Raw genomic sequence first — 15,384 nt, 5'->3', positions numbered from 1 at the left:
ACAAACAGCTAACGAACACGAAAAAATGCTCAACATCACTAATTAGCAGGGAAATGCAAATTAAAACTGTAATGACATACCACCTTACTCCTGCAAGAATGGCCATAATTAAAAAGTCAAAAAACAATAGATGTTGGCATGGATGTGGCGAAAAGGGAACACTTTTACACTGCTGGTGGAAATGTAAACTAGTACAACTACTATGGAAAACAGTATGGAGAGTCCTTAAAGAACTAAAAGTAGAACTACCATTCGATCCAGCAATCCCACTACTGGGTATCTACCCAAAGGAAAAGAGGTCATATGAAAAAGACACATGCACATGCATGTTTATAGCAGCACAATTCACAGATGCAAAGATATGGAACCAACCTAAGTACCTGTCAACCAACAAATGGATAAGGAAAACATGGTATATGGGCGCAGTGGCTCACACCTATAATCCCAGCACTTTGGGAGGCCGAGGCGGGTGGATCACCTGAGGTCAGGAGTTCAAGACCAGCCTGGCCAATATGGTGAAGCCCTGATTCTACTAAAAATACAGAAATTAGCTGGGTGTGGTGGCGGGCACCTGTAATCCCAGTTACTCAGGAGGCTGAAGTAGGAGAATTGTTCGAACCCAGGAGGTGGAGGTTGCAGTGAGCCAAGATTGCACCATTGCACCCCAGCCTGGGCAACAAGAGTGAAACTCTGTCTCAAGGAAAAAAAAAAAAAAAAGGGAAAATGTGGTATATATACACCATGGAATACTACTCAGCCATAAAAAGGAATGAAATAATGTCTTTTGCGGCAACTTGGATGGAACTGGTATTCTAAGTAACTCAGGAATGGAAAACCAAATGTCATATGTTCTCACAAGTGGAAGTTAAGCTATGAGGATGCGATGGCATAAGAGTGATATAATGGACTTTGGGAACTGGGATGTAAATTTGGGAGAGGCTGAGGCATAAAAGACTACATATTAGGTAAAATGTACACTGCTCAGGTGATTAGTGCACCAAATCTCAGAAATCACCACTAAAGAATTTATCCATGGTAACCAAAAACCACCTGTACCCTTAAAACTATTGAAATTTAAATATAAAAAGTTATCTTGCTTCTCTTCTTAGATCCAGATTAAATATTTTTGACAGGACTCTTACATAACTAATGTTGCATCCTTAGAAATCACACATTTTGGGCCTAGCGTGTGGTGGCTCACACCTGTAATCCCAGCACTTTGGGAGGCTGAGGCGGGCGGATCACTTGAGGTCAGGAGTTTGATACCAGCCTAACCAATAGGTGAAACCCTGTCTCTACTAAAAATACAAAAATTTAGCCAGGCATGCTGGCGTGTGCCTGTAGTCCCAGCTACTGAGGAGGCTGAGGCAGGAGAATCGCCTGAACCTGAGAGGCAGAGGTTGCAGTGAGCCGAGATCACACCACTGCACTCCAGCCTGTGCGACAGAGACTCCATCTCAAAAAAAAAAAAAAAAAATTACACATTTTGAAAAGAATGATGAATTATACCACCGAGTGTCAATTATGTTGTATATATTATATATAACAATACACATAATTATCATAATCCTATGATTGAGTATGGCAGACATGAAGATTGCTGTTCAGACCCCTCTTCTAGAAAGCACTTGCTGTGCAGCTGAGAGGAAGAGGGGTGGGTGACAATCTCTGTTAGCTCCATAACGGTCAAGCTGAGTTTATTCTCTTTTCCAGGTAGCCACTAGTCAGTGACAGAACAAGGCCTAGTGACAGTACAAGGGCCTAGTCATTTCTGTCCAATGCAGGGCTCCTCCAATGGGTAATCTTAGCTCCATATTGCCTTATGGGCCTGGCAGAGAATTTGTCAGGTCTGCATCATTCTGGTTACTCCTCCTGCTCAATCCTGTTTCTCTCATTTTCTTTCATCTGTGTTATTCGCCAGCAAATTATATGCATGCATTAACACTATCTCAGTGTCTGCCTCCTGGAAAGCCCAAACTACAACATTCTCATTTAGCAAATGAAGAAAACTGGAAATCAGAGAACTTTAAATATTGTTCCAAATCATAGTTAATATAGCTACTAGGATTTGAATTTAAGTAATCACCTTCATATTATAAATCAAGACTCTTTTTTCTTTTTTTTTTTAGACAGAGTTTTGCTCTTGTTGCCCAGGCTGGAGTTCAGTGGCATGATCTCAGCTCACTGCAACCTCTACCTCACGGGTTCAAGCAATTCTCCTGCCTCAGCCTCCTGAGTAGCTGGGATTACAGGCACATGCCACCACACGCAGCTAATTTTGTATTTTTAGTAGAGATGGGGTTTCACCATGTTGGTCAGGCTGGTCTCGAACTCCTGACCTCAAGTGATCCACCCACGTTGGCCTCCCAAAGTGCTGGGATTACAGGGCATGAGCCACCATGCACAGCCTATAAATCAATAGACTCTTAACACATATAGGCTCTCACTAGCCTTTGATTGCAATTTGCCTAATTCTCAGCTTAAGTACTTCTAGGAAAATCATCCTTATAGAAACTATTTATTTCATCCCACATCTGTCAACACATTGATCAATCTTTAGCTCCGAGTCTATGGTATTGCTAGCCCTTTACTTAACATATTATGTATTTTGACAATTATAATGTAAAAAAAATTGGCTGGTCATGGTGGCTATATATATATATAAGCACTTTAGTAAAATGACTGAAACAATCTAAGTTTCAATAAATAACAATCATTAAAAACAAATCTTTTTTGATTAACCACTAAATACTAGGCATTACACTAAATTCTGGTGATTCACAAAAAATCAATAACATTCAGACCGTGACAAAGATCATAGAATCATATTTCACTATATATTTTTACAAACTTCAAGTAGATCTTAAATGGCTGCTTATTAAAATTCATTTCATTAAACATCAAAATTTTACTACACTGATGACCAGCCCGAGCAATAAAGTCTGACTTTGTCTCTACAAAAAATAAAACAAATTATCCAGGTGTGGTGGTGTACACCTGTGGTCTCAGGTACTCAGGAGGCTGAGGTGGCAGGATCGCTTGATCTCAAGAGATGGAGACTGCAGCGAGCTGTATTCAATGCTGGGCACTCCAGCCTGGGTGACAGAGCTCGAGAAACCTTGTCTAAAAAAATTAAAATAATAAATAAAAACCGACTTTACTACACTGAATGACTTGTTTGCATACTTCTGATTAAGAAATAAGAGGCTGGGTGCAGTGATTCACACCTATAACCCCAGTTCTTTGGGAGGCCGAGGTGGCTGGATCACATGAGCCCAGGAGTTTGAAACCAGCCTGGGCAAAATGGTGAAACCTCATCTCTACCAAAAAAAAAAGATAAAAATTAGCCAGTCTCATAACCCGGTCTCAAAATAAATAAAAATTTTAAAATAAACTGGCTGGGCACAGTGGTTCACATCTGTAATCCCAACACTTTGGGAAACCAAGGCAGGTGGATCACCTGAGGTCAGGAGTTCGAAACTAGTCAGGCCAACATGGCGAAACCCCATCTCTACTAAAAATACAAAAATTAGCTGGGCGTGGTGGCTCATGCCTATAACCCCAGCTACTTGGAAGGCTGAGGCAGGAGAATCACTTGAACCCAGGAGGTGGAGGTTGCAGTGAGCCAAGACTGTGCCACTGCATTCCAGCCTGGGCAAGGGTGAGACTCTGTCTCAAAAGAATACATAAATCAAATAAAATAGAAACAGCAAGAAGGTATTAATATTAGCAAACTTTATACCTTTTACCTTTAACGTCTATCAAATAAATTCAACATTCAAGTTTTACATTTTAAAATCATTTTTATTGAGCTAATTTTAACAACATTGCTTTAGCTGGTGACAGCTGCCCCAAACCAAAACAAAGCCATCATGAATGCTATTCAACATCCTCAATGTAATCCAGTATGTTTTCGTACTTGGAATATAGTTAAACTTTTGACATTACATAATCAAGCAAACAGCAGTGCATACTATATTATTCAAAAAGACTTTATCTATTTCATTTTAAAAATCAAGCTACAAGTGGCCTCAGTTTTATCACCAATCGCAGTGACACATTCCACACTTCATGCTCTCAAAATAAAAAGTGCCCTAAAACTAACTCTAAGTTTTTTAGTTATTGACATTAATACTAACCAGAGTTACAGGAATTGAAGTTTAACATTGTACAATATAAGCGGCAATAAGTTACTGATATTTGCTGACAAATTCCACTCAAACTAAATACATCCTTGATACATTCAAAAAGACATTTTGTAAATTTTAATAAGCTAGTGTATATGTTGCAGTGCAAAAAAAGTGACACTCTAGTTTCCTGAGCTTTAGGAAATTAACAATTTTCTGACTACTACTTTCAACTTAAAATAGGCTCTTTATTATATGAAGCCATGACAAAACTACACAATTAAATTAGGCTTTTGGAGAACTGAAAGACTGGTCAGAGTTACGGTGATTTAGGGTAATGAAAAAGTTTTCAAAGTAAAAGTATTTACAACACTACAAAGGATACTGTGGATCTGCATGTAGTACAAAGATTAAAGATAATCTACTGATTTCACAATTGTCCCTCCTCTTTCAAAAATATTACACTGGGCCAGGCGCTGTAGCTTACACCTGTAATCCCAGCACTTTGGGAGGCCAAGGTGGATGGATCACCTGAGGTCAGGAGTTTGAGACCAGCCTGGCCAACATGGTGCAACCACATCTCTACTGAAATACAAAAATTAGCCGGGCGTGGTGGCAGGTGCCTATAATGCCAGCTACTCAAGAAGCTGAGGCCGGAGAATTGCTTGAACCCAAGAGGCGGAGGTTGCAGTGAGCAGAGGTCGCACCACCGCACTCCAGCCTGGGTGACAGAGGAAGACTCTGTCTCAAAGAAAAATTACACTGAAAGACTTTATGGTAAGTATTTAAAATTAAATATACCAACCTGTGGTATATTACACATTTTAATATATTCTTCCATAATGCCCACTAAGAAGAAATAAATGGGATAAATGATGAAAAAAAAAAAAAGAAAAGAAACACGCTTTTAGGAATGTTTTCGCATGTGTACATGTCAGGGGACGTGAAAATGATTCCTCATGAGAACTCTCTACATCCTAAAAATTACAAAGACCGAGTTTCTACTTCAATTTTTTCTTCTGCTTGAAGTATATCTGGATCAACATGAACAACTGGAGGTCGCAGGATAACTTCAGGACCTCCACCATAAATAGACTGCAGAAAATTCCATGTTTCTTCAGAAATCTGGCCAGAATCTGCTCCTTAAAATTATGTAGAAGAAATAATGTTTACAAACCTACATTCATATTGCAAAAGCTTTCATAATGTACCCCCCAGCATGAATCTTCTAGGGATAATTGAGAACTTTTGGAACATGAATCCGCAGACTACCAGCCCATATTGTTATAAGCTGCAACATACGGTTTGTCTTAAAATGTCAGAGATGCTTTTTCTTAGCTCTTACCAACAGCCTTAAGACTTTTCTTCAGATAAAAAAAATAGTGTCTGCTTTCCATTATTTGCCCCTAGTTAATGTATGGATTACATTCTTCAGCTGGCTAAAAGAGTACTATAGATGACTAATGATAACATATTTCTAACAGTGACAAATCACTCACAAGTTAAAGCTTAAATACGAGTCAAACTTACCTTGCCTAAGTATCACATTACCACATTTAGTGACTGCAATCTTAGTATTGTCAATAGGACCTGGAGGATCTAAAGGAAAAAATATCAAAATGTATTTTTCAAAGAAATGTAACAAAAATTGTGTAATTTTGTGCTTGACAAAATTGTGACCTGTAACTATATTATCAGATTGGTTATTTCTTAGCCAAATTATTAATTTTTTTTTTCTTTTTTGAGATGGAGTCTTGCCCTGTCTTCCAGGTTGGAGTACAGTGGCACGACCTTAGCTCACTGCAAGCTCCACCTCAGGTTCAAGTGATTCTCCTGCCTCAGCCTCCTGAGTAGCTGGGATTACAGGCACACGCCATCACGCCCAGCTAATTTTTGCTTTGTTTTTTTTAGTAGAAATGGGGTTCACCATGTTGGTCAGGCTGGTCTCGAACTCCTGACCTCATGATCCGCCTGCCTCAGCCTCCCAAAGTGCTGGGATTACAGGCATGAGCCACCGCGCCTGGCCTATGGTTAATTCTTAATGTCTTCTCCTGAGCTTCTTCGTTTTTAGTTCTTAGTTCCCCCAAAACAGAACCAGGAAAGAAGATAAGAGAGGCTTGTTCACAACCATCACAGTCTAACAGAAATTATTTTTTAACTCTCCGTTTGGGGATTACAAGTCAAAATGTACCACTAATGCTAAAAAATAGCAATTCCTTTGTAACTTTAAAGAAATTATACAATTAATGTGCTTCAGATTATCAAAGTAACATTAAAAACAATAAAAGCATTATAAAGGAAAGTGTTTAAATACATTCTTTTTAAAATTTAAGGCAAAAGTGAACCACATGGTCATCATCAAAAGCTGTAAAAGAAACTTAAACAAATTTACAATAAAAAAAAAAAACCATTAAAAAGTGGGCAAAGACCATGAACACTTCTCAAAAGACGACGCTGAGGCAGGACAATCGCCTGAACCCAGGAGGAGGTTGCAGTGAGCTGAGATCTCACCAACTCCACTACAGCCTGAGCGACAAAGTGAGCCTCTACCTCAAAAAAAAAAAAAGAGTCAAGAAACAAGAGATGCTGGCAAGGCTGTGGAGAAATAGGAACACTTTTACACTGTTAGTGGGAATGTAAATTAGTTCAACCATTGTGGAAGACAGTGTGGCGATTCCTCAAAGACCTAGAACCAGAAATACCATTTGACCCAGCAATCCCATTACTGGGTATATATCCAAAATAATGTAATTCATTCTGTTATAAAGATACATGCACACATATGTTCATGGCAGCACTATTCACAACAGCAAAGACAGGGAATCAACCCAAATGATCATCTATGATAGACTGGATAAAGAAAATGTGGTAAATATATACCATGGAATACCATGCAGCCATAAAAAGGAAAGAAATTATGTCCTATGCAGGCACATGGATGGAACTGGAAGCCCTTATCCTCAGCAAACTAATGCAGAAACAGAAAACCAAACACTGCATGTTCTCACTAGTAAGTAGGAGCTGAACAATGAGAACACAAGGACACAGGGAGGAGAACACACACTGGGGCCTGTTGGTGGGGGGCTGGGGTATGAGGGGTGGGAGAGCAACAGGAAAAACAGCTAATGCATGCTGGGCTTGATACCTAGGTAATGGGTTGATAGGTGCAGCGAATCGCCATGGCACATGTTTACCTATGTAACAAACCTGCACATCCTGCACATGTATGCTGGAACTTACAAAATAAAAATACAATTTTTTTAAAAGTGTAGAAAAGTCAGATAAGGTGGTGTGCACCTATAGTCCCAGCTACTCAGGAGGCTGAAGCAAGGGGATCGCTGGAGCCCAGGAGTTTGAGGCCAGCCTGGGCAATATAGAGAGAACTCAGTAATTCAGCACTTTGGGAGGCCAAGGTGGGTGCATTCCTTGAGCACAGGAGTTCCTGGGCAACACTGTGAGACCATATCTCTACAATTAATTTTTTAAAATAATTTTTAAATTAGCCAAGTGTGGTAGTACATGCCTGTGGTCCCAACTACTCAGGAGATGGAGGTAGGAGGATCGCATGGGCTGAGAGGTCAGGGCTGCAGTGAGCCGTGATCATGCTGCTGTACTTCAACCTGGGCAACAGAGGTAAGACCTTGTCTCTATTAATTAAAAATTTTAAAAAGTAAATACATAAATACAAAAAAGCTTTAACCGGGCATATTGTTGCAGCCTTTTTCACATATCAGAATGTCTTTTTTTTGTTTGTTTGTTTAAAGACAAAGTCTTGCTCTGTTGGCCAGGCTGGAATACAGTGGCATGATCTCAGTTCACTGCAGCCTCCGCCTTGCGAATTCAAGCAATTCTCCTGCCTCAGCCTCCTGAGTAGCTGGGATTACAGGTGCCTGCCACCACACCTGGCTAATTTTTGTATTTTTAGTAGAGACAGGGCTTCACTATGTTGGTCAGGCTGGTCTTGAACTCCTGACCTCAGGTGATCCACCCACCTCGGCCTCCCAAAAAGTGCTGGGATTACAGGCGTGAGCCACCACGCCCGGCACATATCAGAGCATCTTATTTTCAAATTATTAAATATTGTTATACAATTTTACTTTAAAAGTCCACTGTATTGAATAAACTGTAACTTAAGCAACCTCTTATTCCTTATAAACATTTCCAAAATTTTTTCAATATTAAGATCACAGATTTACTTTGTTCAGTTCTCTTATTCCTGCTATAATTCATAAAATGAGTTTAACAAAATTTAAAACCAACAGAATATAAACTAGAACGTGAAGATCCCTGAGGACAGGATTTTTTTCTCTTCTGTTCAATAGTGTAATCCCAAGTGCACATAGATATTCAAGAAATATTTGTCAAACAAAACAACAAATAATTTGCCAAAAAAATTTTTTTCAGTCAACCACTTACCTCCATCTTTACCCTTCACAAAACTTTCCCATTCTCTAAACCACTGCATACTGATGCAATAAAAAGTAGCTGGAGAGTCCTCTTCTTGGAACGCTCTATTAAGCTAGATGGGGGAAAAAAAAACAATCACCTAGTATCTAAAACTTGCTTTATGGCAAAACAATACAATCATTCCACTTCAGTGTTTGATAACTCAGCACTTTGGGAGGCTAAGGCAGGAGGAGTCTTTGAACCCAGGAGTTCAAAACCAGCCTGGGCAACATCGTGAGAACATCCCTACAAAAAAAAAAAATTATCTTTTATTTTTATTTATTTATTTTTGAGATAGAGTTTTGCTGTTGTTGCCCAGGCTGGAGTGCAATGGCACGATCTGGGTTCACTGCAACCTCCGCCTCCCAAATTCAAGCGATTCTCCAGCCTCAGCCTCCCGGGTAGCTGGGATTACAGGTGCCTGCCACCACACCTGGCTAATTTTTGTATTTTTAGTAGAGATGAGGTTTTCACCACGTTGGCCAGGCTGGTCTTGAACTCCTGGCCTCAAGTGATCCACCTGCCTCGGGCTCCCAAAGTGCTGGGACTATAGACGTGAACCACTGCACTCAGCCTATACAAAAAAAAATTTTTTTAATTAGCTGTGTGAGGTGATTCGTGCCTGTAGTCCCAGCTATTCGGGAAGCTGAGGTAGGAGGATCACTTGAGCTCAGAAGGTTGAGACTACAGTGAGCCATGATTGTGCCACTATACTCCAGGCTGGGTGACAGAATAAGACCCTGTCTCAAAAAAAAAAAAAAAAAAAAAGTGGTACAGTAAGATGTACCCTAACTTAGTACTAGGATATGTGGTAGCATATATGAATAAACAATTCTAGGTTCTGTCTCAAAATTTAACAAGTAAACATAAAAGGGGCATAAAGATTGGGTAAATGAAGATGGTCAAGACAAAGTCTTCAAAACAATAAATACTGCACATATTTATTAAAAATCTAATGCATAGGCCGGGCGTGGTGGCTCAAGCCTGTAATCCCAGCACTTTGGGAGGCCGAGACGGGCGGATCACGAGGTCAGGAGATCAAGACCATCTTGGCTAACCCGGTGAAACCCCGTCTCTACTAAAAAATACAAAAAACTAGCTGGACGAGGTGGCGGGCGCCTGTAGTCCCAGTTGCTTGTAAGGCTGAGGCAGGAGAATGGCGTGAACCCAGGAGGCGGAGCTTGCAGTGAGCCAAGATCTAGCCACTGCACTCCAGCCTGGGCGACAGAGCGAGACTCCGCCTCAAAAAAAAAAAAAAAAAAATCTAATGCATAAACTTTATTTATGTACACATATTATATCCACAGTCTATACTTTGTTTACTTAAGATACTGGTAGACAACTTGCTATTACCTGCCATGCTGCAATGAATGATCTTCTACATGTCATTTCACAAGCAATATACATAAATGTATAGGTAAATTCTAAAAAGCGGTGGGACAGTCCCTAAAAACCAATTCCCTCTTCCGGCCCTCGACCTAAGGAATGGGTATGTGACTCAAACTATACACAACTCTACCAGAAATAAAAATCTTCAGAGAAGTGACCTAATGGTTAGAATGGAATCACTCCGATGTCAATTCAGGTAGATACTCAGGGCTACCTTAGTTCTCAAACTTTTGGAGGTATGGTTTTTCAATTTTTATTCTTAGTAAATTTCTTTTTTGCCAGGTTAGCCAGTTAAAAAAAACCCAAGCGACAGAAAAACTGATACAGAAAGAGAAGCACAAGCAAAAGAGGCTTGGGAAAATTAAGGGTATTTGGAATTAATCTAATTGTAGCAGTGTATAAGACTCCTAAAAATATCTCATGATGGGCAATTAAATCCATGGAACACACTACCTGTGGACAAAGACAACCAAGTTCAGATTATATAATTCCTCTAATCAAATTAATCAACCCCCTGTGATTGTCCACAGATTTCCTTATAAAAATAGCCCAGAAGTACCTCCATGATCTCACCCCATAATCTGACCTCATCTACTTTCTTCCTCATTTTTCACTGGTGGTCATACTGGCCACTTTGTTATTCCCAGAATCAAACAAATACACCCCTGCCTCACAAGGCTTTTGCAGTAACCCTTCTTTTTGCAGGTATCTGAATGACTATCTCCCTTACCTCCTTTAAGTCTTTGCTTAAATGTCATCTTCTCAATGAGTCCTATTTTGACCATCCTGTTTAAAACTCCAACCTGGGCTGGGCGCGGTGGCTCACGCCTGTAATCCCAGTGTCACAGATCACTTACGGATCACTTGAGGTGGGGAGTTCGAGACCAGTCTGGCCAACATGGTGAAACCTCATCTCTACTAATAATACAAAAATTAGCCAGGCGTGGTGGTGGGTGCCTGTAATCCCAGCTACTCGGGAGGCTGAGGCAGGAGAATTGCTTGAACCCAAGAGGAGGAGGGTGCAGTGGGCCGAGATCACGCCACTGTACTGCAGCCTGGACAAAAAAGCAATACTCCATCTCAAAAATAAAATAAAATCAAAATAAAATATAAAACTCCAACCTGACTCCTCCCCCTCACCACTATAATCTTGGTGCCTCTGATTCTATTCATTGTTTCCCCTTTTCATTGTACCCATCACCTTTTAATATAATATATAACATATTTATCAAATATAAGCTCTGGCATGGCACAGTGGCTCACCTGAGACCAGAAAATTCAAGACCAGCCTGGGCAACATGGTAAACCCCACCTCTACTAAAAATACAAAAAAAAATTAGCTGGGGGTGGTGGCACATGCCTATAGTCCCAGCTATTCATCAGCAGGCTGATGTGGAGGATCTCTTGAGCGTGGGAGATCAAGGTTGCAGAAAGCTGTGATCATGCCACCACACTCCAGCCCGGGCAAAAGAGCAACACCTTGTCTCAAAAAAAAAAAAAAAAAAAAAGTGTGTGTGTGTGTGTGTATGTGTGTGTATATATATGTACGTGTGTGTATGTATGTATATGTAAGCTCTCTGAGGGCAAAGATCTTTCTGGGACACAAAGTAGCTAGCTGCTTCAGTGGAACAATGAAATGTAAAATGCTGTGGCAGTCTCTGATGGTTAACAAAGAAATCAAGGCATATTTGTCTCAAGGCATGGAATTAAAGTTGGGGCTTTCTGTGGTGAGAAACTTATCCCTAGAGAACTGAGATTTCTAAAATGTAATGTCAGACTGAATCTGCCAGATGCTGAATTATAACAACCATTACATTCATACCACTACCATGTTTAAACACTTTCAGGACTTACTTTATCTTTGGTATTAAGTTACTTCCTATGTGTTTAGGTAGAAGCTTTTTAAAATTTAGTTAAGCACAGTTACCTCATTAATTTAAGGATGTGTTTCTCTCTAGTTTTGAGAAATGTATCTAAATGGTTACTCTAAATGTAGTTCTCACCCTGTTCTCTTTTAAAAAATACATAATAGAAAAATATTGGATCCTATAGCTATTCAACATGTCAAAACTTTTCTTCTTTCTGTCTGCTTATCTTTTTGTGCTTTACCTTGGGAGAAATCTTTCCGCTACATCTTCCAGCATACTAATTTGCTCTCCAATAGTATTTATTTTGCCATTCAATCAACCCATGTACTGAGGTTTTGTTTTGTTATTTAGGATACAATTTCCTGATGTACCTCCCTGAATATCAATCATACTTCACACGTCTACATTCACTGCTCTACCTAGGCAGATACCTTTATGCTTGCTGCCTGGTACAGTGCAACAGGTAGAATGCTAGGGTCATCACGGTATCTGCCACTTCCAAGATTAAAGCCTATATAGTCATTTCCTATGGCACTTGCTTGCTTCTTTGATCTGATCCTATCTGCTTTTTCAGTTTTTCAGAAACTTCACCTAGCTTCCAATCCACCAAGGGCACTTATTTTTATATTCCAGTGTTATTTTTGTCCACACATGTGCTTTGTTTAAAAAAAAAAGGGGGGGGCCTGAATAAAACAAACAAAAAATAAACCCTAATATTACAGAATAATAATCATAGGTTTGCACTTTTTCTTTTTCTTTTTCTTTTTTTTTTTTTTGAGACATAATCTCATTCTGTCATCCAGGCTGGAATACAGTGGTGTGATCTCAACTCACTGCAATCTCCACCTTCCCGGTTCAAGCAATTCTCCTGCCTCAGTCTCCCTAGTAGGTAGGATTACAGGCGCCCGCCACCACACCTGGCTAATTTTTGTATTTTTAGTAGAGATGGGGTTTCACCATGTTGGCCAGGCTGGTCTTGAACTCCTGACCTCAAGTCATCCGCCTGCCTCAGCCTCCCAAGGTGCTGGGATTACAGGCGTGAGCCACTGAGCCCGGTCAATTTTATTTATTTTTAAAGACAGGGTCTTGCTCTGTTGCCCAGGCTGGAGTACAGGGTCATGGTCAGAGCTCCCTGTAATCTCCAACTCCTAGGCTCAAGCAATCCTCCCTCCTTAGCCTCCCAAAGTGCAAGAAAGGCATAAGCCACCTTGCCCAGTCCCAGATTTGCTTTAAAAAAAAAAAAAAAAAAAAAATTTTGTTAAGGTATAATCCTCCCACTCTTCGTGTGGACTTCAAAGGTTTTCTGTAAATTTACAATTGTGCAACTGTCACCACAATCCAGCTTAGAGCCCTCCAACACCCACAAAAGCTGTCCTGCACCAGTTTGCAATCAGTTCCCCTTCTCTTGGTCCTTGAAATTGCTAATCATTTGTCTCTACACTTTTTCCCTTTTTAGAAATTTCATATAAATGAATTAGACATTATATAGTCTGTTGTATGTCTGTCTTACACTTGGCATAATGTTTCTAATATTTGTCCATGTTGCTGCATGGATCAGTATGCCATGACCTTTTTACTGCTGAGTAGCATTTTATTATACAACTATAACACATTTTGTTTATCCATTTGTCAGATGATAGACATTTCAATTGTTTCTAGTTTTGGGCAATTATGAACAATACTGCCATAAACATTTGTTTACATGTTTTATGTTAATATAAATTTTCATTTCTCTGGAATGAATACCTAAGAGTGGGATTGCTGGGTCATGTACTAGGAGTTGAACCTACAAGAAATTACCAAACTGTTTATCATTTGGCACACAGCATTTTGCATCCTCATCGATATTCATAGGAATTCCCTAATGACTGAGACTGTGTACTTTTTATGTGCTTATCAGCGCTATCTTCTTAAGGGTAATTTCTATTCAAATCTTTTGCCTATTTTCCAATTGGAATATTTGTTTACTTATTGAGTTGTATGTTCTTTATATAGTCTGGATACAAGTCCTTTGATGACACATGATTTTTAAACACCTATAACTTACACTGGATTTAGGTCTACCTTCCTAACTCAGTGTTTTACCAAGTACCACTATTCTTGGACTTAGTGAATGACTCATTCATAACCATAATATCCTACACTGGCTCTGACCTTGGAATTCATTTTACACAAAAGAAATGAAGAAATAGGCTTACTTTCACAAAATTCACTGATGTTACCATGTGCTATCATTTGCAAAAGATGTTGGCCTACTGGACTTAGTTTTTTTGTGCGGGTGGCAACACTTTGTGACTTTGGTACTACCTTACACGATGACGTATATGCTCCAAATTAGATACCAATATATGGTGGTTTTTCCCATAACCAGAATACATAAACCTAGGAATCAGGTAAAGGAAATAAGAGAGTTCATCTACTACTACCTACTGACATATTCACAAAAGTTTTGCTTCCCACACTCACAACTTCGGCCTCTACTAAATGTGGAAGATTTGTATCCCGAGGGAACACAACAACAATTTGACTGGACTGAAAGTTGAGACAGCCCCCTGGCCATTTTGAGTTTCTCATGTCACTGAATCAGCAAGCAAAGAGGAGGTTACAGTACTGGCTGCAATGACTGATCCCAGTTATAAAGGGTAAATTAAATGAATACTACATTACTACATAATAGGAACAGAGGATTATGTTGGGAAACCAGATTATACCCACTGTATTAGTTTCAGAGGAATGCTATAACAAAGTGCCACAAATTTGGAAAATGAAAAGGTATTCATTCTCTCTGTTTTGGAGACCAGAAATCCAAAATCCCAGTGTCAGCAGAACCATTCTCCCTGTAGAGGCTCTAGGGGAAGACTCATTCCTTGCCTATCATGCTTCTAAAGCTTCTACCTTGCAGCTGTATCATTCCAACCTCTGCCTCCATCTTCATGATTTTCACCTCTTCTCTGTGTATCTCTCTGCTGTGTATCTCTGTGAAAGGTCACTTACTGGATTTAGGGCCCATTCAGACAACTGAGGATGATCTCATCTCAAAAAACCTTACATATGCAAATACCCCTTTTTCAAGTAAGGTCACATTCACCAATAAGGTTAATTTACAGAGATTAGAGTATGGAAATATCTTTTTGGGAACCACCATTCAACCCACTATAGGCACCATTTAGTATTTCCATACTCAGAGAAATCTAATACAGACAAGACTACTAAGGGTTCAAACCCTTCAGAAATGAAGGTCTTGGGTTATTTTATGAGGTAAACACATTTACAACCAGCCAAGGTATTGGCTGAAAACAGAGGAAATAAGGAAATAGTAGTGATTAGCTATAGATACATATTTCTTCCTTGCTCCATGTACATATTTATAAATATTTACCAGATGTTGAAATAACTACCAATTTATTTTTTTCCTTTCATTTGACTACTATCATAAGGTATATTGGTGGTTAACATTATAGTTCATTCTTTTTTTTTTTTTTTTTCTGAGACAGAGTCTCGCTCTGTCGCCCGGGCTGGAGTGCAGTGGCCAGATCTCAGCTCACTGCAAGCTC

General features: G+C 39.6%; 1 protein-coding gene across 3 annotated transcripts in view; it reads right to left on the bottom strand.

Moving 5' to 3' along the window:
• Nucleotides 1–3,783: 3,783 nt before the first annotated feature.
• LOC105482678 (ubiquitin specific peptidase 33) overlaps nucleotides 3,784–15,384 on the bottom strand; it is a 71,557-nt gene continuing 59,956 nt past the window's right edge. For all 3 annotated transcript variants that reach the window (XM_011742896.3, XM_011742897.2, XM_011742898.2), the window contains 3 exons: nucleotides 8,544–8,646; nucleotides 5,658–5,726; nucleotides 3,784–5,269 (listed from right to left, as the gene is read on the bottom strand). In XM_011742896.3, the coding sequence (XP_011741198.2) occupies nucleotides 5,112–5,269; nucleotides 5,658–5,726; nucleotides 8,544–8,646 (330 nt within the window). In that variant the 3' untranslated portion in view covers nucleotides 3,784–5,111. The remainder of the gene's footprint in view (nucleotides 5,270–5,657; nucleotides 5,727–8,543; nucleotides 8,647–15,384) is intronic.

Source organism: Macaca nemestrina, chromosome 1 (assembly GCF_043159975.1).
Source record: "Macaca nemestrina isolate mMacNem1 chromosome 1, mMacNem.hap1, whole genome shotgun sequence".
NCBI classification, from domain to species: domain Eukaryota; kingdom Metazoa; phylum Chordata; class Mammalia; order Primates; family Cercopithecidae; genus Macaca; species Macaca nemestrina.
The sequence above is the reverse complement of the archived record's forward strand: the minus strand, read 5'-3'. Positions and strand labels throughout refer to the sequence as shown.